Source organism: Labeo rohita, unplaced genomic scaffold (genome assembly GCF_022985175.1).
Source record: "Labeo rohita strain BAU-BD-2019 unplaced genomic scaffold, IGBB_LRoh.1.0 scaffold_75, whole genome shotgun sequence".
In the NCBI taxonomy this organism is placed as follows: domain Eukaryota; kingdom Metazoa; phylum Chordata; class Actinopteri; order Cypriniformes; family Cyprinidae; genus Labeo; species Labeo rohita.
This window is the reverse complement of record NW_026129689.1, coordinates 664,020-687,516: the sequence shown is the minus strand read 5'-3', so window position 1 is coordinate 687,516 and position 23,497 is coordinate 664,020. Positions and strand designations below refer to the sequence as shown.

At 30.6% G+C, this 23,497-nt stretch overlaps 1 protein-coding gene across 1 annotated transcript in view; it reads left to right on the top strand.

The window, feature by feature from the left end:
• Positions 1-23,497, top strand: part of ptprma (protein tyrosine phosphatase receptor type Ma) — a 298,397-nt gene that overhangs the window by 106,676 nt on the left and 168,224 nt on the right. Inside the window, 4 exon segments of the mRNA XM_051104590.1 lie at positions 4,572-4,846; positions 12,511-12,589; positions 15,589-15,710; positions 15,798-15,972. Of these exon segments, the coding sequence (XP_050960547.1) occupies positions 4,572-4,846; positions 12,511-12,589; positions 15,589-15,710; positions 15,798-15,972 (651 nt within the window).

The following is a 23,497-nucleotide window of genomic DNA, read 5'->3' as shown; positions in this document are numbered from 1 at the left end:
CTCATTTAATACAAAATAAAATTTAATACGCTCCCTTATTCTTTTATATATTTTAATATGTACAAGTCAGAATAAACATGTTTTTGGAATTTTACACTGAATGGCAATATAAAATTATTTCAACCAAATTTTGACATTTTATTCTCCAAAAACCTTAAAGGTAGACACTTTACTTACATTTAATAAGTAAAAAGTGCTTTCTATGGGCAAAAAATAACTTTTTTAAAATATCTTTTGATGTGGACATTAATTCTATAAGTTATATAAAATAAAAATAAAATTTAAAATAAAAATTATATATATATATATATATTACTTAATCAAAATAACCCCAATAAATTGAGAATTGAAATTTTATTAATGCACAGTTAAAAATATATGAAAAATATATACAATGTCCACATCAAAAGATATTTACAAAAGTGATTTTATAAATAATATACATATAATACAACATAAATATTATTTCTATTATATTTGTTTTATATTATAGTATTATTTATATGATAAAATAATATAAATATTTATATAAAGTAAGAAAAAAATTAATAATAATAATATATAATAATATAATAATATATAAAATTATATATATATATATATATATATATATTATTATTTTCAAAAATAGTTTTTACATTTTTATTGTTATCATGTTTTATTGTGTTTTATTGTGTTAATTAGCTGTATTGTTTGTTTTACTTACTCAAAATAACCTAACTGCAGTTTGACTGAGAAAAACTGGAATGCACAATTTAAAAAACGATTTCTTATTATTTTTATTATTATTATTATAAAATATAACATAAAGATAAACACATGTTTGAAAAAATATATATTTGTGTATTTTATATATATAAGTATATTTATTTTTAAAGTAAAGAAAATGAGCAGAATGAGATTTTCATAGCTGGAGGATTGAAGTCCCTGTGGGAAATTCTTCTTTAATGAGTTCAGGAATCATAATTACTAACCCTAAAGAAGTTCAACAACTTATTTTGATCAACACTAATTAGTTCCACCATGATATTTTTAATCGGCACGCTTCCAACGAGAAAATCCCGGATGATCCGCCTGATGCTCGGCTCATGGACCTGATTACTTCATCCTGACACGACGGGAGCATCAAACTGTACTTCTGTTGTGCTGATTTAAATTTTTTTAGGCTGAAACTGACAGTCAGAAGTGTGCGTTAATGGCTTTTAACCCAGAACGCACGCACGGACAGAATCAGGGACTCATTCAGCGTCTCGGCTTTGATTTGTCCCTCACGGGTTTCAGAGGGTGAGATGGTGCGATCGATCCGTCGCTCTTCAGCCGCTTCGGCTCATTTCTGATCTCTGTGCTTTACTGCATCTGTTTCTGCAGCATGGAATAAAACTGTGATTGTAGAGTAACGCATACAGTATTCAGTGTTGTGAAGACGCTCTGACAGATGTCAGGTTATGGAGAGGTGACGTGTTTGGTGTTGTGTGTGTCAGCAGATTCAGTAATGAGCTCATTGTGACAGTAGGTTTGGCATCTGCTCACGTCTGCATCTGCGTCGCTCGTCTGTTCAGATGATTTCAGCAACACATCTAATCCAGACCTGTTTTAACCCTGGAAATGGAACAGTTTTTTGAACCTTTAAACAAAACTAAAAGGCTTTTACGACTCATATAATCTGAGAGAGTCAGAATGTGGAGCTCAGTTTTATTCAGAGACTCAAACTGGTTGGCATTTAACTGAAATAAAATAGATGCATTTTTTTATAACATTTTATTTTATAACATTTATTTTAAATGATAACATTTTATATATTTTTTATTTTTTTAGTATTTTAGTACTTCAACCTAAACTAACCTGTCTGGATTTTGTTTTTTTGTTTTTTTCATGTATGTCAAGTAACAAAAATGTTTGTTTTTAGTTTTTGTTATTTTAGTGCATCAACTTAAACTAAACAAAAATTTGAAATGTTGCCTTGGCATCTAAATGAAATAATATAAATGTATTATTTAATTTAATTTAATTTAATTTAATTTAATTTTATTTTATTTTAATGGGGATGTTAAATTCAATTTTAATACAGTTAATAAAGTTTCAACCTAAATTAAACTAAGTGGATTTTTTTAAGTTAATGTTTATTTTATGTCAAATAACAAAAATGTTTGTTTTTAGTTTAAAAAATACATCAAATGTATTTTATTTTATTTTATAACATTTATGTTGTCAAGTAATTACATTTTATTATTATTTTTATTATTATTATTATTATTATTTAGTATTTTATTCTTTCAACCTAAACTAAACTAAATGGATTTTTTTTTAGATTTTATTTTAAGTTAATGTTTAAGTTATGTTAAGCAACAAATATGTTTGTTTTTTGTTTTTTTCAACTTAAAAATTAGAAATGTTGCCTTGGCACCTAACTGAAATAAAATAAATGTTTTTATTTTATTTCAGTTTATTTATTTTATTTTATTTTATATCATTTATTTTGTCAAGTAATTACATTTTATTTATTTTTATTTTTATTTATTTATTTATTTGTTTTTTTAGTATTTTAGTACTTCATCCTAAACTAAACTAACTGGATTTTATTTTATTATTATTATTATTATTTTTTATTATTTAATTTTTTTTTTGTTTTTATGTCAGGTAACAAAAATGTTTGTTTTTAGTTTTTGTTATTTTAGTACATCAACTTAAACTAAACAAAAATGTCATGTAAAAAATAGAAATGTTGCCTTGGCATCTAACTGAAATAAAATGACTTTTCTGCAGATGCTGAGACTTATATGATGAAATTTTGATCAATTCACGTGTCACACATGATACCTGAATGCTGAAGATCTTCTTCTTTGGTTTGGTTCTGTGTAAATGAGGGTTGAATGATCTTCATTTGCTCTGGACAAACATGCGGCTCGAAAGTCAACATCTGCTTTCCATCGAGAGCCGCGCTGATGTGACAGAAGCTACTCATTAAACATTTTTAGAAACGCGCTTCCTGTCTTTACCTGTTTTTCCACAGCACTGTTAGTCCAGCAAACACTTCACACACCTGAGCTCTCATGCTGAACACACACACACACACACACACACACATGATCCTACATGGACACACGCAAAGGAAGTGATGCGTTTGTCCAGGAACCTTGGTCTGTTTGCACTTGGTTCAGTGTTACCATTCCACTTCCTGCTGAGGTCACTTCCTGTGAACACAAACCAGCACTGACATACTCAACATGATGTGTTTGAAACAGGGTGGATCATAACATCACAATGCTGACAGATTTATATTCCGCACATTGTGTTCATAAGAGCTTGGAGTTTAGCCATTAAACTAAAACTGAAAGCATAAAAACATTTTCATTACTTGACATAAAATAAACATTTTAAACAGTTTTTCAGTTTGTTTATTTATTTTATTTTATTAACTTTTATTTCAGTTAACATTTTATGTCAAGTAACAGAGATGTGATTTTTAGTTGTAGTTTTAAATTCATTTTTAATCCACTTAATAATCCAGTAAATAATAATAAAAAAAAACGAAATATTTGGTTTGAATTCTAGTTATTTTAGTACTTCAACCTAAGCTAAACTAACTTTTTTATTATTATTATTATTATTTTTATTTTAAGTCAAGTAATAAAAATGTTTTTTTTTTTTTTTTTTTTTTTTTTAGTTTTTGTTATTTTAGTACATCTAACTAAACTATTTTAAGTTAATGTTGTTGTTTTTTTTGTTTGTTTGTTGTTTTTGTTATGTCAGGTAACAAAAATTGTTTTTATTTTTTGTTATTTTAGTACATTAACTTAGACTAAAAAAGTAGAAATGTTGCCTTGGCATCTAACTGAAATAAATGTATTTTATTTTATTTTATTTTATTTTATTTTATTTTATTTTATTTTATTTTATTTTATTTTATTTTATTTTATTTTTCTATAACATTCATTTTGCCAAGCAATTAAATTGTTGTTGTTGTTATTATTATTATTATTATTATTAGTAGTAGTAGTAGTAGAAGTAGTATTTTAGTACTTCAACCAGAACTAGTACATCAACTTAAACTAAAAAAAAAAAAAAAAAAAAAAAAATTAGGAATGTTACATTGGCATCTAACTGAAATAAAATAAATGTATTTTATTTTTTTTAATTTTATTTATTTTTTGTAATTAATTATTTTTCAGTATTTTAGTACTTCATCTTAAAAATAGACAAAAACACAACAAAATTACTAAAATGTAAACTAAAATTGAAATGGAAAATATAAAAAATAAAAACTAATTTAAATGATTAACTAACTATAACTATAGTATATTAATATAAATATATAACTATAGTAGATAAACAATATATTAATGATACTAAAATAAGTTGTGGTTGAGTTTAAACTGATTTAACTGAAAGATTGAAGATTGAATGTCTTATAAATATCACCACAGTATAGTTGAATACTCTCTGAATGCTCTGGTGTTATTATTGATTGATTGATGTCAGTATGTATACGTGTAAACGGATGTGACTGATTCGTTTGCACCGTTTCCATGTTGTATTTTCAGCTTGTAATCTTTGTGATTTCCCGTCCTCAGGTTCAGCGTTCATGATGGTGAACACCTCGGGCCGTGTGTCGGGTCAGCGAGCTCAGCTCTACATGCCGCAGTTCAAAGAGAACGACACCCACTGCGTCATATTCCACTATTACGGCGCCAGTCGAGAGGGTTCGAGTCCCGGCCAGCTCTTCATCTACGTCAAGGAGAACAACAGTCCTCTGGGCGTCGCCGTGTGGAACTCGTCCGGTCCGGCCTTCCAGAAGTGGCAGCAGGTTGAGCTGGCCATCAGCACCTTCTGGCCCAATTTCTACCAGGTGAGACTGTGTTCGTTCCGCCGCTAATCGTCTGCGTCCTGCCATCGAACGCTGCGGCGCGTCTCATTAATACATTCTGTTTCCTGTTGCTCTTGACACAAACCTACAAAGTGGCTCGTGTTCGACGACTCGACACCTGCCAGACTGCAGCGGCTTCCTGCTGGTCCGTACGACGCCACGCCGTTAATTAAAAGAGGAAGTTCAATTATTTTTTGATGAAACGCTCCCCCATTGGCATCACAAATGAGTTTGGTTTGTACCGACCTGCGTGAAGTTCCTCGAACCCTCAGCGTACGACATTGGTGATGGGAGGCGTTTTTGGATAAAAGCTCTTTAATGTTTTGTGGATCGTCGGGGATGAACATATGGACACGAAACGAGAAATGAACTGGGCAGAACAGACCGTCTGAATGACTGAAACACATGCTGCGTTTCATGCCTACACTTTAAATTACATAGAAAATTACATTTATATTAATTAATACGGGTAAATGAATTATTAAATAAAACTATTTAAATATTAAAATATTAATAATGATAACAGAGTGAATTTTTCAGTTCATTTATTAGTTAATTTGTATAAAATACATAAAATATGTCATTTATGTCTCTATAATTTAAATAATTAATCTTATATTTCATTGGATCAGTGAAGTATGCAATCAAAAATTACAATTTTAAACTCACTTATTTTCCATGAGTATTAGGGATGGACGGGTCAGTGGAGTGTTTCGGAAACTTGATTGGAAATAATTATTTGTGCTTTAAAATGGTGTAGAAATTACATACTTCATGAATGATTCATGAATCACTGTTTTGTTCTTATCAGTTCAGTGAATGATTCAGTGACTCAATCATAGACATCAACTTGGTTTGTTCCTGAATGAATCACTGCTTTGTTTTAATTGGTACAGTGAATAATTCAATGACTCAGTCATAGACAGTCACATGGTTTGCTTCCGAATGAATCACTGTTTTGTTCTAATTGGTTCAGTGAATGATTCAACGACTCATTCATAGAGAGTAATTTGGTTTGCTTCTGAATGAGTCACTGTTTTGTTGTAATCAGTTCTGTAAATGATTCAGTGATCCAGTCATAGACAGAAGCTTGGTTTGTTTCTACGGTAAATGAATCACTGTTTTGTTCTATTTGGTTCAGTGATTCAATGATTCAGTCATAGACAGTAACTTGGTTTGATTCTGAATGAATCACTGCTTTGTTCTAATCGGTTCAGTGAATGATTCAGTGACTCAGTCATAGACATCAACTTATGTTAGGTTTGTTCCTAAATGAATGACTATTTTGTTCTAATCGGTTTAGTGAATAATTAAATTACTCAGTCAGAGACAGTAACTTAGTTTGTCACTTAATTTGCTCCTAAATGAATCGCTGTTTTGTTCTATTTGGTTCAGTGATTCAGTGATCCAGTCATAGACAGTAACTTGGTTTGATCCTGAATGAATCACTGTTTTGTTCCAGTCGGTTCAGTGAATGATTCAGCGACTCATTCATAGAGAGTAATTTGGTTTGCTTCTGAATGAGACACTGTTTTGTTCGAATCAGTTTGGTAAGTGATTCAGTGATCTAGTCATAGACAAAAACTTGGTTTGTGCAAACGGTAAATGGATCACTGTTTTGTTCTTATCGGTTCAATGAATGAATCAAATGACTCAAATCATAGTTAGTAACATGGTTTGCTTCTGAATGAATCGCTATTTTGTTCTAATCAGTTTAGTGAATAATTCAATTACTCAGTCACAGACAGTAACTTGGTTTGTCACTTAATTTGCTCCTAAATTAATCAATGTTTTGTTCTATTCGGTTCAGTGATTCAACGATCCAGTCATAAACAGTAACTTGGTTTGATCCTGAATGAATCACTGTTTTATTCTAATTGGTTCAGTGAATGATTCAATGACTCAGCCATGGAGAGTAATTTGGTTTGCTTCTGAATGAGTCACTGTTTTGTTGTAATCAGTTTTGTAAATGATTCAGTGATCCAGTCATAGACAGAAGCTTGGTTTGTTTCTACGGTAAATGAATCACTGTTTTGTTCTATCGGTTCAGTGAATGATTCAGTGACTCAGTCATAGACAGTCCCATGGTTTGCTTCTGAATGAATCACTTTTTTTTTCTAATCAGTTCAGTGAATGATTTAATGATCCAGTCATAGACAGTAACTTGGTTTGATCCTGAATCAACTTATGTTAGGTTTGTTCCCAAATGAATCACTGTTTTGTTCTATTTGGTTCAGTGATTCAATGATTCAGTCATAGACTGTAACTTGGTTTGCTTCTGAATGAATCGCTATTTTGTTCTAATCAGTTTAGTGAATAATTCAATTACTCAGTCACAGACAGTAACTTGGTTTGTCACTTAATTTGCTCCTAAATTAATCAATGTTTTGTTCTATTCGGTTCAGTGATTCAACGATCCAGTCATAAACAGTAACTTGGTTTGATCCTGAATGAATCACTGTTTTATTCTAATTGGTTCAGTGAATGATTCAATGACTCAGCCATAGACATCAACTTGGTTTGTTCCTGAATGAATCACTGTTTTGTTCCAGTCAGTTCTTTTTTTGTTCATGAATGAATTGAGGCTTTTGAATGAATCGATTTATTGAATTATTCAATTCAATTATTCAATTGAATTATCCAATGACTAGTTACTTATCGCCACCTACTGGTGAATCTATGTAATATGCAGGAAGGGTCATTAAAAAATCTCCAGGTTTAAGCATTATTTATTCATTTTTAAGTATGTGCCAACAAATATCAATTATTTTGCAAACAAGTTTCCCAAACACACTGAATTCTCATGAGAATTCAAATTGAGGCTGAGATTTGTGATTGCACACTTCACTCTCTTGTCACATCAGAGCACAGCCTTGTTGAGGTCTCTTCTGAAACTCAAGACGAGGCTCATGAGACTCCTGAGGTCTTTTTTTTTTTTTTTCTCAGGAGAAGCATCTGAGAAGCAGTAGAGACTCTCAGTGTTGTGTGTGATGTGTGATTTCTCCTCCGCTGGGAACACACTTCATCTGGAGTTAGTATTTTACCCCGTCGCGTGTTCACGAGCATCAGCGTCCTCACGCTAACAAATAACCCCGACGCTCAGACACGCTCATCAAACGCGCGGCTCTCCCGCGAGAGACTGCTGGACGACCGTCAACAAAAGCATCCAGAAGTCCTCCGAGAAATAAGCAGCATCTGCCGAGAGACACGTACCGCGTCTCCGTCCTGCGGCGGCGCGCGCGTAATTGCTGAAAAATGCGATTGTGACTTTTTAATACAAGCAGAGATTAACAATGCAATCTCCAATTCTTCAGTGCTGTGGCTAATTAGCGATGCTAGGCTAATTGCAGGTTTGTGTAATTGCACTGTATCTTAAGAGTTTGTCAAGATGAAACCACCTGGTACAGGGAAAATCCTCCGCTCTCTTATTTTGTAATTACAGGGTTTGTGTTTTTATCTCCTGTTGTGCTTTTCTTCTAGTTCACAACGACTAATTGCGTCGCGCTCGCTTCTCTTTTAATTGACAGTATAGTTTGCGTATGCGAATTGCGTCGCTCCCGTCCTGCCGTGACATTTCACGCTGGATATTTTTAATGCACAGGTGAGATGGAGGATGAACGCGTGACCTCTGACCTCTGCTTTGTTCCTGCGCCGCTGAGAAACTGTGTGTTTAATGCTGATTGACAAACAGATGCAGCTTGAGTCTTTCAAAAATAAATACCAGAACAAAGGAGATCAGATGCGAACGCTGAAGATAAATACTATTCGTTTTCTAAATGACATTTGAGTTGCAATTATCTGTCATTTGATGCGCTGATGGGCGTTCCAGGAGGTCACGCGAGTCCAAAACCCAGTGAAACAAACTAAACTTTTACAAGAAATCAATTATGTAATTAGAGAAGAACTGAGTTCAGATTCTTGTTTATTGAAGTTGGCAGAAAGTTTTCTTTTTATCTACAGTATGCAACAAATCAAAATAAATGAGATGCATATTAAAAATATAGTATCTTTAATCACAGATATTCCTGTGCAGACTGAAGCTATTGATGTATTTGTATACATCATACTTCATATTAATAATGAGATTATAAATTGATCCAGTAAAAAAGGCTCCAACTTAAAAACAGACCATGCATTTTCTTTTAAACAAAAAAAGAGAAAATCAATAGCTTTAGTAGCTTTAATAAAGATAGGTTTAATTCAGTTATTTATTTTACATTTAATTTTTAACCTGAACCTACCTAAAAAGTTAAAGCACTCCTCATTTATATATTTGTCTTACTGTAAACCTGCTTAATAAACAATTTTGTTCCATACTGTATGGCTAACACAGTATAATATGGTAAATCCTTGTTATAAGATAAAAATTACACAACAAAATCAGTTATTTTGCTCACAGAAATCATTAAAAAATAATGGCGAAATCACCGTGGGACTGACTTCATGTCCACAGCGAGGTTTCCCACAGTGAGAATCTCACATCTTGCTCTTGCACGAGTCTGTCATAAAACTATAATTAGAGGCCTGGATGCTGGCAAGCGTCTGTTAAATGACAGCAGAATGAAAATCAATTTGATTGGCCTAATAAAGTGATCCGTGTGCCGCTAATGATTCATTTCGTTTGCTCTTTTGTTCAGGCCGCATTGACAGTGTCTAATTCAGGTTCTCCTGAGAGACGTTTACTGCTGAATGATATTAAAAATCTGAACTCTGAGGGCGATAATGACTCAAAACATACCAGAAAATACCATTGCATTACTATGGACATGCTACATGGTATTTCTTTGAAGTAACATGTGAATATTACAGTATCTGCACATGGTAATGGGTGGTTTATAAAAGCACTGCAGTATTGCTGTGATTTTACAATGGTTTTTGACATTTTTTTTAAAGAAGTATTTTGCTAATATGTAAATTTATGCAAATATGATAATGATAAAAGTACCACAGTATTTTCACCTGATGTTTTTTTTTTTCATGCTGTCACAAATTTAATTTTAATGTTAGTTAAAGATTACGAGTTACTGTGCTTTTGTCCTTTTTATTTGTTAACATTTTATAAATATTTATATTTAGCTTAATTTTTTTTTTCAGTTTTAATTTTAGAGAGTTTAGTTACTTCAACTTATAATTTTTAATAGTTGAAATATCATGATTATATTCATATCATGGTATATTAATATGATCATATTTAATATTTCAGTGTCAGCAATGTACCGCAGTATTGTCATGTGACAAAAAGGAAAAGTTCATATCATCATATCAGATGCGGGCAGTGTTGATGATACAGCAGAATCATTGTGTAATTTCTATAGATGTACTTTGTTTTTGATCAGAATCAGATCTGCACACCCTCATGTGTTTTGCGTTCAGTAAGCGCCAACTGTGTTGTGTTTTGCGAGTGGCCTGTGATGATATCAGGACTTTTGGCCCTGTTAAGCACTGGACCGTCTCTGGAGCTCCTGCTCTGTCTTCAGCTCTGGCACAGACACAAGATCCTCCATGCACAATATGAGGAGGAGGAGAACATGAGAGGAACAGCGCCACAGGGCCCCCTGATGTCAGTCGTTCATGTAATCTGAGCGCCTGGCTTTAACCTGTTGTTTCCTGTGTGATCAAAGAAATGCTCACAGGAGCTCCAAACAACACATGACAAGACATGGAAGCTCCGTCCTGTCTGATCCTGTGAGAAACACAGGACAAGATGGATCTGCACCAACAATTTCCTGATGTTTACCCAACTTTTGACATGATTTGAAAAAGAAAAATTATTAGCATATTTAAAATTTGCAGTCTCCACTAACTAGCAATGGAAAGTAGCAAGACACAGCTGTAATATAAACTAAAGGCTATTGGCTTTTTCAAATAGTTTATTTGGAGACGCTGCAGGTGAATCCCACATGTTTGTGTAAAATGTTTCATAAACCAGTGTGAATGATGTATGAAAAACTGTGTTACCTTAAGAGACATAATTCTGTTTCAAATTAATCTATTAATTGGATAAAACCAGGTTCAAACAACCAGGCTGTTTGATTCTGTGACATACAGTTTTAAAGTTATAAAGGAGATTTTTATAAATCAAAAAATACTGTCAGTGGTCAGAAAAATTTTCACCACGGTTTTGGGAATAAACTGTTGTATAAATCCAGGTGAATGATATATGAACAAACCCTCAGTAAAAACCTCCAGAATATTGATAGGAATAAAACTGTAAGTTTTAGTGTAAGTTTTGCTATAGTGGAAATAAAAACTCACAACCCTTAAAAATATGCATTTTTGGCTTGTTTTGGGGTATAAATTACTGTATAAATCAGTGTGAATGATATATGAACAAACCCCTCAGTAAAAACCTCCATAATATTGATAGGAATAAAACTGTAAGTTTTGGTGTATGTAAGTTCTGCTGAAGTGAAAAAAAACCCTCACAACTCTTAAATATTTGCATTTTCGGCATGTTTTTAAGGAGAAATTGTTGTATAAAACCAGGTGAATGATATTTGAACAAACCCCTCAGTAAAAACCTTCAGAATATAGAGAGAAATAAAACTGTAAGTTTTGGTGTATGTAAGTTCTGCTGAAGTGGGAAAAAAAACCTCACAACCCTTAAATATTTGCATTTTCGGCATGTTTTTTTAGGAGAAATTGTTGTATAAAACTTGGTGAATGATATATGAACAAACCCCTCAGTAAAAACCTCCATAATATTGATAGGAATAAAACTGTAAGTTTTGGTGTATGTAAGTTCTGCTGAAGTGAAAAAAAACCCTCACAACTCTTAAATATTTGCATTTTCGGCATGTTTTTAAGGAGAAATTGTTGTATAAAACCAGGTGAATGATATTTGAACAAACCCCTCAGTAAAAACCTTCAGAATATAGAGAGAAATAAAACTGTAAGTTTTGGTGTATGTAAGTTCTGCTGAAGTGGGGAAAAAAAACTCACAACCCTTAAATATCTGCATTTTCGGCATGTTTTTTAGGAGAAATTGTTGTATAAAACTGGGTGAATGATATATGAACAAATCCCTCAGTGAAAACCTTCAGAATATAGAGAGGGATAAAACTGTAAGTTTTAGTGTATGTAAGTTCTGCTATAGTGGAAATAAAAACTCATAACACTTAAAAATATGCATTTTTTGGCTTGTTTTGGGGTATAAATTACTGTATAAATCAGAGTTAATTATGTATGAACAAACCCCTCAGTAAAAACCTTCAGAATATAGATAGGAATAAAACTGTAAGTTTTGGTGTATGTAAGTTCTGCTGAAGTGGGGAAAAAAAAACCTCACAACCCTTAAATATTTGCATTTTTGGCATGTTTTTAAAAGTAAATTTTTGTATAAAACCAGGTGAATGATATATGAACAAGCCCCTCAGTAAAAACCTTCAGAATATAGAGAGGAATAAAACTGCTACTTTGGTGTGTTTAAGTGCTGCTGAAGTAGAGATTAAAACTTTTATTGGAATGGAAATCTATAGGCACAAATAGATAAATGTGTTTTTTTTTTCCACTAGCATGAAAAACTGACCTGTGCATGAAAACATAGTGGTTTTGTCTGTAGTGTCTCCACTTTACTGCTGTTGTAAACTGTTTTAGTTGATGGTTTCTCTCAGACTGACTCTCTGTCTGTGTGTGTTTGGTTTCAGCTGGTGTTTGAGGTGGTGGCGTCCGGTGAACGGGGTCTGTTGGCCATCAACGGAATCTCCCGTCAGGGCCATCAGTGCAGTAAGTGTCATGAGACGTGAACACACGTGCCACACGGCTTCACTATCTGCTGCCGCCACACAGAACTCACCGCAGACACGCTTCCTTTGAAAACAGATTAAAGAACAGTCACCAAACACTGCAGTCCCACAATCCTCTCTGCTCTCGTGTGTTCCTGTGTGAGCGCATGTGATTACAAACACTCATCACTCGCCAAAATACATTCTAGCCAGTTACACAAAGCTAAATGAACGTTTGTGTTTGTTGATTTGTTGAGCGTGAGTCATTTTGACCGTTCGGTAGTTCTTCCTTTTCAGTCGATGACACTGTGCAGGTTATTTAATGTTAACCAATAACCAATTAGCTGTTTAGTCACTATTTTAAGCTGCTGTTGTAGGTGATTCAGCCTGTCTAATGTTTTGAAGAGACGGTTCATCCAGAAATGGTCATTCTGTTGTTATTTACTCTCCTTCATGCCGTTCCAAACCTCTGTGACTTTCTTCTGTTGATGTTTTCCATGCAATTACAAGGAACCGAAGAAACCAAAGACACTAAAACCCACTGAAATATCACAACAGTCACCCATATGAATTGTGCTCTAAATTTCATAGCTTTTGAAGCCAAATGATGCTTTGTGTTTGAAGAAAAATGTAATTTTGGTGTTTTTTATTATATATTAATACATTATTAATTTTAATAGATTATTTCTTAATATTTTGTATTACCTTTTAATTTGATTTTTTTTTATGTTTTTTTGTTTAATTTTTAGTATTTTTGTTGTCATTTTTATTAATAGTTATTATATAATAAACAATTTTTATAACACCTGTTTGCACCTACTTAAAAATGCTTTACATTGTAATATGAATTTCACATTCATATTATTGATTTTTTGTTTTATGCCAAAAAAAATGAACTTAAAACTTAATTTCTTATTAGTAATATGCATTGCTAAGAACTTCATTTGGACAACTTTAAAGGCGATTTTCACAATATTTAAATTTTTTTGCACCCTCAGATTCCAGATTTTCAAATTTCAGTTTTTTAAATGTATTTTTATTTCATTTTGAGTAATTTTAGCACTTCAAATGAAACTTTATTTCACTTTATTTCAATTAGTGTACAGGGAAACATTTTAAGCTTCGGTTTAAATTTTCAAGTTGACTTTTAAAACCTAATATTTGTGTTTTATTTCAGTTAATGAAAATCAAGTGTTAATAGCTGTAGTTAATGTGTTTTTCCACTGGTTCTTTAAATGCAGCTCCACTGGTGCTTTTATAAAGATCAGTTTTCGTAAACAGCAGTTGATCATGACAGATGTAAAGTCATACGGCATCACGATCTTGTAATTAATAATCGTCTCTGAATGTCTCGTGTAACATGATTCATCAGCTGATAAATGAAAGCGCGTTTGGTTTTGAATGATGTTTCTCTGAGCGTCTGATGTTTGACCTTCACTCTTTCACCTGCTCATCCATCTCTCCTCGTCTGTTATTCATCACTCAAAGAGTCGTTTCCCTCCGTTTACATTCCCTCGTTCATTCTTAAACTCCTGCTTAAACATCCAGTTAAATGCTTCACAGTATTTTGTTATTATTATTATTATTATTTATAATATATAATAATAATAATATATATATTTTTAGTTTTCCTTTTCCTTTTTTATTTTTAGGTTTAATTGAATTTCAGGTTTAATTTCATTTTAGTTTTTTTTTTTTTAAACATGAAAATATAAAATAAAAAACATATATTTTTTATTTATTCATATGTCTTTTTTTAAGGTTTAGTTCAGTTTTATTTATTTCTAATTTTAGTGCTTTAACTGAACTTTAACTTTTATGGGTTTTTAAATATTAAAATATGAAATAAAATAAAAAGACATTTAAAAATTTGTATTTATTCATATGTAATTTTTTTTAAAGGTTTTAGTTCAGTTTTATTATTAAAAAACTAAAAAAGAACTTTTAGGTGTTTTTAAAACATGAAAATATAAAATAAAATAAAAAAAAATATTTATTCATATGTAATTTTTTAAAAAGTTTTAATTCAGTTTTATTTTTTATTTCCAATTTTAGCGCTTTAACTAAACTTTAACTATATATATATAAAAATTTTGTGTTTTTTTTATTTGTTAATATGTCATTTTTTTTTAAAGTTTTAGTTAAGTTGTATTATTTATTTCCAATTTTAGTGCTTTAACTAAACTTTAACTTTTATTTTTTTTTAAAACATAAAAATAAAAAATAAAAAAAAACATTTAAGTTTATTTAATATACCTTTTTTAAGTTTTAGTTCAGTTGTATTATTTATTTCCAATTTTATCGCTGTAACTAACCTTTAACTTTTAGGGCCTTTTTTTTTCACATGAAAATATAAAATAAAATAAAATAAAACATTTTAGTTTTGTATTTATTCATATGTAATTTTTTTAAGTTTTAGTTCAGTTGTATTATTTATTTCTAATTTTAGCGCTTTAACTAACCTTTAACTTTTCGTTTTTTTAAGCATGAACAAAAAAAACATTTTATTTTTTTATTTATTCATGTCATTTTTTTTTTTTTTTAGTTTTAGTTTAGTTTTATTATTTATTTCCAATTTCACAGCTTTACCTTAATCTTATTTTAGTTGCTCAGGCAATATTTTTATTTTATTTCATCTCACCCATGGCTAGTTCTCTGTCTGATTTTTCTGGGTCCTGAGCGGCGGTTTCTCATTCAGGCTGATGTGTTTGGTGTCTCTCTGACCTTTCCTCGTGCGTTTCTCTAAGTGCTGCGTCTGGAAAACACTTCTCGCTGCCCTTGAACCGCAGCGGCCGGTCCTGTAATATCCTGATGGAAATGTGCTGAGCGAACGCGTGCCGATCCATTTTATGATTGATTCGCTGCAGTTTCACAGGTGAAAGACGTCCGGAGGAGCTGCGCACACGATTCGTTTGATTCACACGAGTCGTTTGAGTTGATTCACTGTCATGTTCTCGGTTACGGCTCGCTGATGTTTCTGTCTTTCTGTGTTTCTGTCAGTGAACACGCCTCACTTCCTGCACATTAAGAGTGTGGAGGTCAACGCCAGACAGACGGCCACGTTCCAGTGCACCATTAACGGCCAGCCCAAAGATCACGTCAACTACAAGCTCTGGCTGCAGGTATATTCACTAGAACACAGTCAGCAGATGTAGTTTTAGTATTTTAGGTTATGAGTTTATTTAATAAATATGGTGTTTTATTCACAGGGCATCGGCGGACGTGAAGCTACTTTGAAGGACACCAAACCTGTGAACTCCAGACGCTACACGGCCACTTTTGACATCGTCAACACCACGAAAGGAGACTTGGGCCACTATCGCTGCATCGTCCGCTCTGAGAAAGGAGTCGGCGTGTCCAGTTACGGGGCTCTGGTGGTCAAACGTGAGTTTCATTACCACTCAATAATTCATAGAAAATGATGGAGAACAGTCATAGCTCTCTGGATGTGGTGTAATATCCAGATTACATTCAGAATAATGTCTTGATGCACAATATATCTGGCGCGCTGGTTACCACAGACCAAAATATTAATTAGTTCCTTTGTGTGTGTAAATAAATAAATAAAAAAATAAATATATTTTTCTATTTTACTGTTAGCTAAGGCCATCAGAACAACTTAAACTTACAACTTAAACATTTGTAATACTTTTTTCCAGTTTTTTTAATTTGTAGTTTGTTTTTTTTTTTTTTTTGGATTTTAGAGTTATTATTTATTTCCAATTTTAGTGCTTTAACTAAACTTTAACTTTTAGGTTTTTTTTTTTTTTACATGAAAATATAACAGGAAAAAAAAAACATTTTATTTTTGTATTTGTTCATGTCTTTTTTTAAGATTTAGTTCAGTTTTATTATTATAGCCAAGCCATTATGTAGTTACACATCAGAAAGTTCCCAAGCTTAAAAATCTGTAATTTTTTTTTTCCAGTTGTTAATTTTAGCTTTGAAAGGAAAATGAAAAAAAGAAAGTTTCATAAGTTCAGAATGAGTATTTTTATAAAAAAAATAATAATAATAATAATAAATACAAATTAAAATAATAATAAAATATTACATACAGAATTCTATTCTATTCTTATATATTTAATTTTATTATATATATATATATTTTTAAATATATATTGTTTTCAATTTTTATGTTAGCCAAGTCATTATTTAGTCGTCAGTAAGTTCCAAAAGTTACAAATCTGTAATATTTTTTCCAGCTGTTAATTTTAGCTTTGAAAGGAAAATGAAAATTCTGAATGAGTATTTCTATTAAAAAAAAATAATAATAATAATAAAAAAATAAATACAAAATAAATAATAATAAAATATTAAGCACAATATATATATATATATATATATATATAATTTTTTTTATATATATTCTTTTCAATTTTTATGTTAGCCAAGTCATTATTTAGTCATCAGAAAGTTCCAAAAGTTCCAAATCTTTAATATTTTTTCCAGTTGTTCATTTTTGGGTAAATTAAGAAAATTAACCAGCCTGAAATATTTCTTACTGGCCATGGAACTATATTTTCCAGTAAAAACATAATACAATAAAAAAAAAGTAAAAAAAAAAAAAAAAACAAAATTATAATTTTATGTATTTTGTATGTATATTTCTTGACAGATGATCTGAGTGAAACCTAAGTGAAAAAAAAATTATATATATATATACACTCAGTTTTTACTTCCGTTTCTTTTACAACTGTTTGTGGAAAAAAAAAAGTTCAGAATGAATTAATATGCTGATTATTTTCAGTAAAAGCTCTTTGTGGACTGTAAAAGGATGTTTTGAATTAAGAAAATCAAGCAGCCTGAAATATTTTTCCTACTGTGAATGCGAAAGAGGATTGAATGATTTTATTAGGCAGCTTTAATATGAACACTCGCTTGTGTCGGCACTTCACTAGTTTTGGATCAGAGCCGGCGTGTGTGTGTGTGTGTGTGTGTGTGAGAGATATATCAGTAGTGTCATTATAACGAGTGTTGGGCTGTAAATCTTCCTGAGATTTCCTCTCTTGCCTCTATTTTCATGTCAACCTCCATCATGTTTTACGTGTGGATACTAGCGGCGTTTCCTCTCGTTTATCACGCCTCTCTCTGCTTATTAGCCCAAATTGGCTCAGCAAATCGTATTATTTTACATTTTGCCCCTTTCGATTAACGGGCGGCGTGAAACATGTTTGGTTGCAGAGACTCTCGTTCGTTCGTGTGTGTGTGTGTGTGTGTGTGTGATGAGAGCAGCCAAGGGCAGCGACGGGCGTCACAACGCTCTGCTTCCTCCAGGAGAAAGACGCCCGCAGGTTAACAAGACTGACCCGCGTCCTGTGACAGCACAATGAGAGTCATAAATCATTTACAGCACACTTCCTTTCTCTGTTCACACACACACGTGATGGCTGTGTGCTGCAGGTGCCAGAATCAACTTCTGCCAATGAATTTACCAGCACAAATACACCAGAAATATGTTTTTTTAAGAGTTTAATTGCAATTTTTTTGCAATAATTTTTAAAGCATTCAATTAATCTCAATCAAACTGAAATATTAAGGAAAATAACTAAAAATACAGCTAATTAACACAATTAAACACATGATAACACAATAAAAACATGATTTTTGAAAATGTAAAAAAACTTCTGTTTTTGCAAATAAGCTTAAAATAAAATGTGTTATTTCTTTTTTTATAATATTTATAGATATAAATGTATTTATTAATATGTATTTTAATTAGGCTTGCAAAGGGGTGGAAAATTCCTGAATTTCCAGAAACTTTCCGAAAATTCCAGAAAGATTCCAACACAATCCTGGAAAGTTTCCAAAATTTCTGGAGTGTTTCTGAAATCACCTTTTTGCAAAGTTTAATACATTATAATACATTATAAATATATTTTATATTTATAATAATGCTTTTTCAAATATGTTATTATAAATGTATATTTTTGTTTCGATTTATTAAATTTAATATTTTTAAAATAGATTTTTAAATGTATATAAAAATAAAATTATATTATAATGTAAGTTATAATTTTAAATAAATTATTGTGAGATATTATTAACATAATATTTCAGGTCAGTTTCATTATATTTTATATATTTCATTTTTATCATTTTTATATTTATAATATGTACAAAAATCTTTATACATTTATAATTTAATTAGATTTTTTTATCGTTGTATTTTATAATCTTATTTTAGGTTTAATGTTATTTTATTTTGATCATTATATTTCATAGTTTTTATTTTATATATTTATTTTTTATAATGTAATTTTATTTTATTATTGTTTTTATAATTTTTATTTAATTTTATTTTTTATAATTTTATTTTAAAAATATTTTAGGTTTTATTTTATTTTTTATCATTTTATTTCATATCATCAAATGAAATTTTATTTCATTTCCTTTTTATCATTTTTACATGTATAATATTTATAAACATAAATTCAGTATATTTAAATGTAAAGATATTTGTAGATTTAAAATAAACTTTAGGTCCGTTTTTATATTCATAAATATATTTTTGTAATATTTATAAATGGATAAATACGTTTGGTGTTTAATGTGTATTTTTAATATGACAATAGAATTATTTAGCTGTGTTTTGAACACATTTGGTGTTTGACAGATGTTCATTTTGGACCTTTTTTTTCATATATTGCGTGATACTGTAGATTTTTAGATACTCAGATGCTCTTGTGTGTGACAAAAGTGAAAGAGAACGAGAAGGAAAAACAGAACCGAGGGGAAGTTTTATCATCCTCGACCTTCTGAGGAGGAAGTTTTGCCTGCAGACAGCGAGTCTGACTCCAGACGCCGGCAGGACAGCGAGTGTGTGATGAGTTCGGGTCTCTGTCACGTCACATTAGCTCACATTCACTCACATTCACTCCGTCCGGCCCTCGACCTGCAGAAAGCGAACGGAGGAAAACCCCAGAACATCCTAATAACAGAGTGTGTCAGTGACACCAGATCAGATCCGTGCGGTTCAGGGTGCGGCCCAACACACTTCTAATTATACCAGACCACATGAGTGTGTGTGTGTGTGTGTTTATGCACCTGCCACACACACACACACACACAGACAGCTGAGCACTGACCTCTGACCTTTGGTAAGCACAGGATTGCTTTACTTACACTGAAGTCACACAGACCTCAATCTGTTCAGCTGCTGAGATTCTCATTCTGATGACGAGACTCTTTCAGATCCTCTGGACAAGTGTTTTAATGGGTCACACGTGTCATTTCATGATTTTGACTCGTACTGAGTCGAGTCAGAGCTGAGTTTTCTCATCCGAAGAAAACTCTGAGAGTTGCAGAAGTTAAAAAGTGTACAGTATTTCTTCTGCTTTACTATAAAAAAGATATAGTAATATATATAAAAATGCAGAAGTTCCACATTTTGGACTGTAGAGGAAGTTTCTGACAGCCTAAAATATTTATTAAAGGCCACAACTGTATATTTCAGTATTTGTACTATTTTTTTCTTTGACAATGGAATTATTTAGCTGCATTTAAGTCAGTTATTTACTCATAAACATTCATTTTATTCATTTATATGTTTTATTGGGCCAAACATTTTGTTTAGCAGCATTAATTCTGTTGCAATACTTAAAAAAAAAAAAAAAATCTTATTTCTTGTATTTAAAAAAATTAAAAATGAATAATAAATATATACAAAAAAGTAATTTCTCAGAATAATTTTTGCTTATTTATATACATATATATATATAATGACATTTCCCTGAGACAAAATGTTGCCAGTCAATTATTTGCTTTACAAACATCCTTTTTTTTTTTTTTTTAAAGCAAACATTTTATGTTCGTCAGCAATAATTCTGTTGCAGTTGTAGTATAAAAAAAGTCATTATATTTCTTGGAATTAAAAAAGGAAATTGAAATAAATAAATAAATAAATAAATATATTTTTCAGTATAATTTTGGTCATTTATACTTATTTATAAAAAAGAAAATTTAAATAAAATTTAAATAAATAAAAAGCCATTTTCAGTGTAATTATGGTAATTTATGCTTATTTCTTGTATTAATAAATACAATTTAATTAAATATAAATAAATAAATAAATAAAGTCATTTTTTCAGTATTATTTTGAAAATGTATGCTTATGTATTTCTTGTATAAAAAAAATAAAATAAATGAATAAAAAGTCATTTTTCAGTATAATTATGATAATTTATGCTTGTTGTTTTGTATTAAAAAAAGAAAATGTAAATAAATAAATAAATAAATAAATAAGTAATTTTTTCAGTGTAATGTGGTAATTTATCTTTATTTATTTATTTGTTTGTTTGCTGGTTTATACATACTGTAAGAGGAAGTTTTGATAGGCAAATTTAGTTTAAAAGCCTTTTTTAAACCAGCAATGAAACTGTATTTTCCAGTATTTTACAAAATATATATTTTATTATGAGAATTACTTTGTTGTTGTTGTTGTTTTCTTGTATATTAATGAGAATTATTAATGAGTCGAATGGTGCCAAAGTCAGTTATTTACTTACAAATATCATTTTATGTTTTTAAACAAACATTTTATGTTCAGCAGCATTAATTCTGTTGCGCAAATTAAAATGTATGTAGAGATATAGGAAATAAAGAGAGTTCAGAGTTCAGAATGGGTCATTTGGTGGTTTCGATTCAGTGAATGCTGTTTTTGGACTGTAGAGGATGTTTTGATGAGTAACATTTACCAGCCTAAAATATATCTGCACCAAAAATGCACCAAAGTCAGTTATTTACTCACAAACGTCAATTTGAACAGACATTTGGTGTTTGGCTTCATTCATTCTGCTGCAGAAGTTAAAATTGTATCTCTTTTTCTTTAAAGAAAGGAAACAAAGTTGCATGAATTTGAGAGAGTTGAGTTTCATGTAGTCCCTCACATCAGTGATCTTCTGGTCTGTAGCTGTTCGTCTGTAGGGTGTTTTCCCCTGTTTTATGGTGCGTCTGTCTCGTCACCTCACTATTCGCACTAGTACTAGTGAAGACTGACGGCAGACAGCAGTGAGCAGTGAGCAGTGAGATTTTCATGGTGTTTGTGTGAATGATTCAGCAGGAGTATGGAGAGAGATGTCGCTGTCGCTGTCGTCGCTGGTGTTGTTGTTGTTGTTGTTGTGGGCGTAGCGGAGCGTGTCTTTGGTCACACCTGCACAGAGCTGCCAGGATGATGGATGCTCCATTAGCGCAGCTGTAATTGGCATTCTCCACGCTTCACATCCATACGCCGCTGTGCGGTTCCTCTACACAGACCTGCTACTATGAGCTCTCAATCTGAGCCTGCAGTCTGTCTGTGTGAGGATGTTATACCTGTGTGATGAACACAGCAGTGACGCTCTAAATGTACGTCGTCAACATCATAGTAGTGAGCACCCACTTTCTTAGCTGCTTTGATACTGTTTTTCCACATTATTTTATTTGCTTTATTCTTTCTCATTTAATTTCATAATTTTTTGTTTAATTTTATTTCTAATTATTTTATTTTATTCATATTTTTTGCTTTATATAATTTATATTTTAATTTATATTCTATTTTGTTTTATTTATATTTAATTTTTATTATTTTACTTTATTTTGATTATTTAATTTTTTTGTTTTATTTTTATAATTTATTTTATTAGTTTTTTTGTCTATTTTTATTCCATTATTTATCATTTATTTTATTTAGTTTTTTATTTTATTTTGTTTTTTGTAATGTAATTCTATTATTTTTTTTAAGTTAATTTAATTGTATTTGTCATTGTCATTTTATTTTATAATTTTATTTTATTCATGTTTTATTTTGTTTTATTTAAATTTATTATAGAATTTTTTTTATAATTCTATTTTATAATTTATGATTTTATGTTTTTATAATTTTTGTTTTATTTTTATAATCTTATTTTATTAGTCTAATTTTATTGAATTTTTCTATTTTTTCTATTTTTTATTCTATTGTTTATCATTAATTTTATTTTGTTGTTTAATTTAATTTAATTTAATTTGTTTTATTTTTGTAATTAAATTTTATCATTTTAATTTAATTTTAAATTATTTTATTTTATAATTTTATTTTATTCATGTTTTATTTTGTTTTATTTAATTAATTAATTTATTTTCATAATTCTATTTCACAATGTCGTTTTATTTAATGTTTTGTTATTTTGTTATTGATTTATATATATATTTTTGTTTTATTTTTATAATTTTACTTTACTTTATTAGTTAGATTTTGATTTAATTTCTATATTTTTTTCTCTTCTTCATATTTTTTTTTATTTTATTTTCGTTTTATTCTGTAATTGTATTTGTTTTATTTTGTTTTATTTAAATATTTTATTTTAATAATTCTATCTTTTAACTTAAATTTTTAATAATTTTCTTTAATATTATTTTTTTTATAATTTTTTATTTTATTTTATTTTTTATTTTCTTATGTTAACATCTATTCTTAAGGTGCCATCACAGTATTTTTATTTATTTTATTTTTTTTTAATATATATATTTAAACCTTTTTTGACTTTATTGTATGGCTTTGAGACTCAATAGGTCGTGAACAAGAGCAAATGTGCAATAAACATGATAAAACAGATGTTCTTCCAGTAAAAACATCAGTCACAGGCCTCATTTGTGTTCAGGTTCATTGTGACACTGAAGCAGATTGTCTCGTATTGCTAATAGATTTTCATGCTCTGATGGCGGTTTCTGTGTGTGTGTGTGTGTGTGTGTGTGGCGTTCGGGGCGTTTCTGTGTCGGGGTGAATTGGAGCAGGACCGTTGGGGTGGCGACTAATGAAATTGTGCTCATCTAAAACAATGAAGGTCAGGAAATTAATTGGTTTAAGTCATTAGCTCAGAGGAATCGGGCGGCCCGTCTGAAGATTACGCTCTAGATCGCGAGTCGTGGCTTTTGTGCGCGAGCGAGCTTA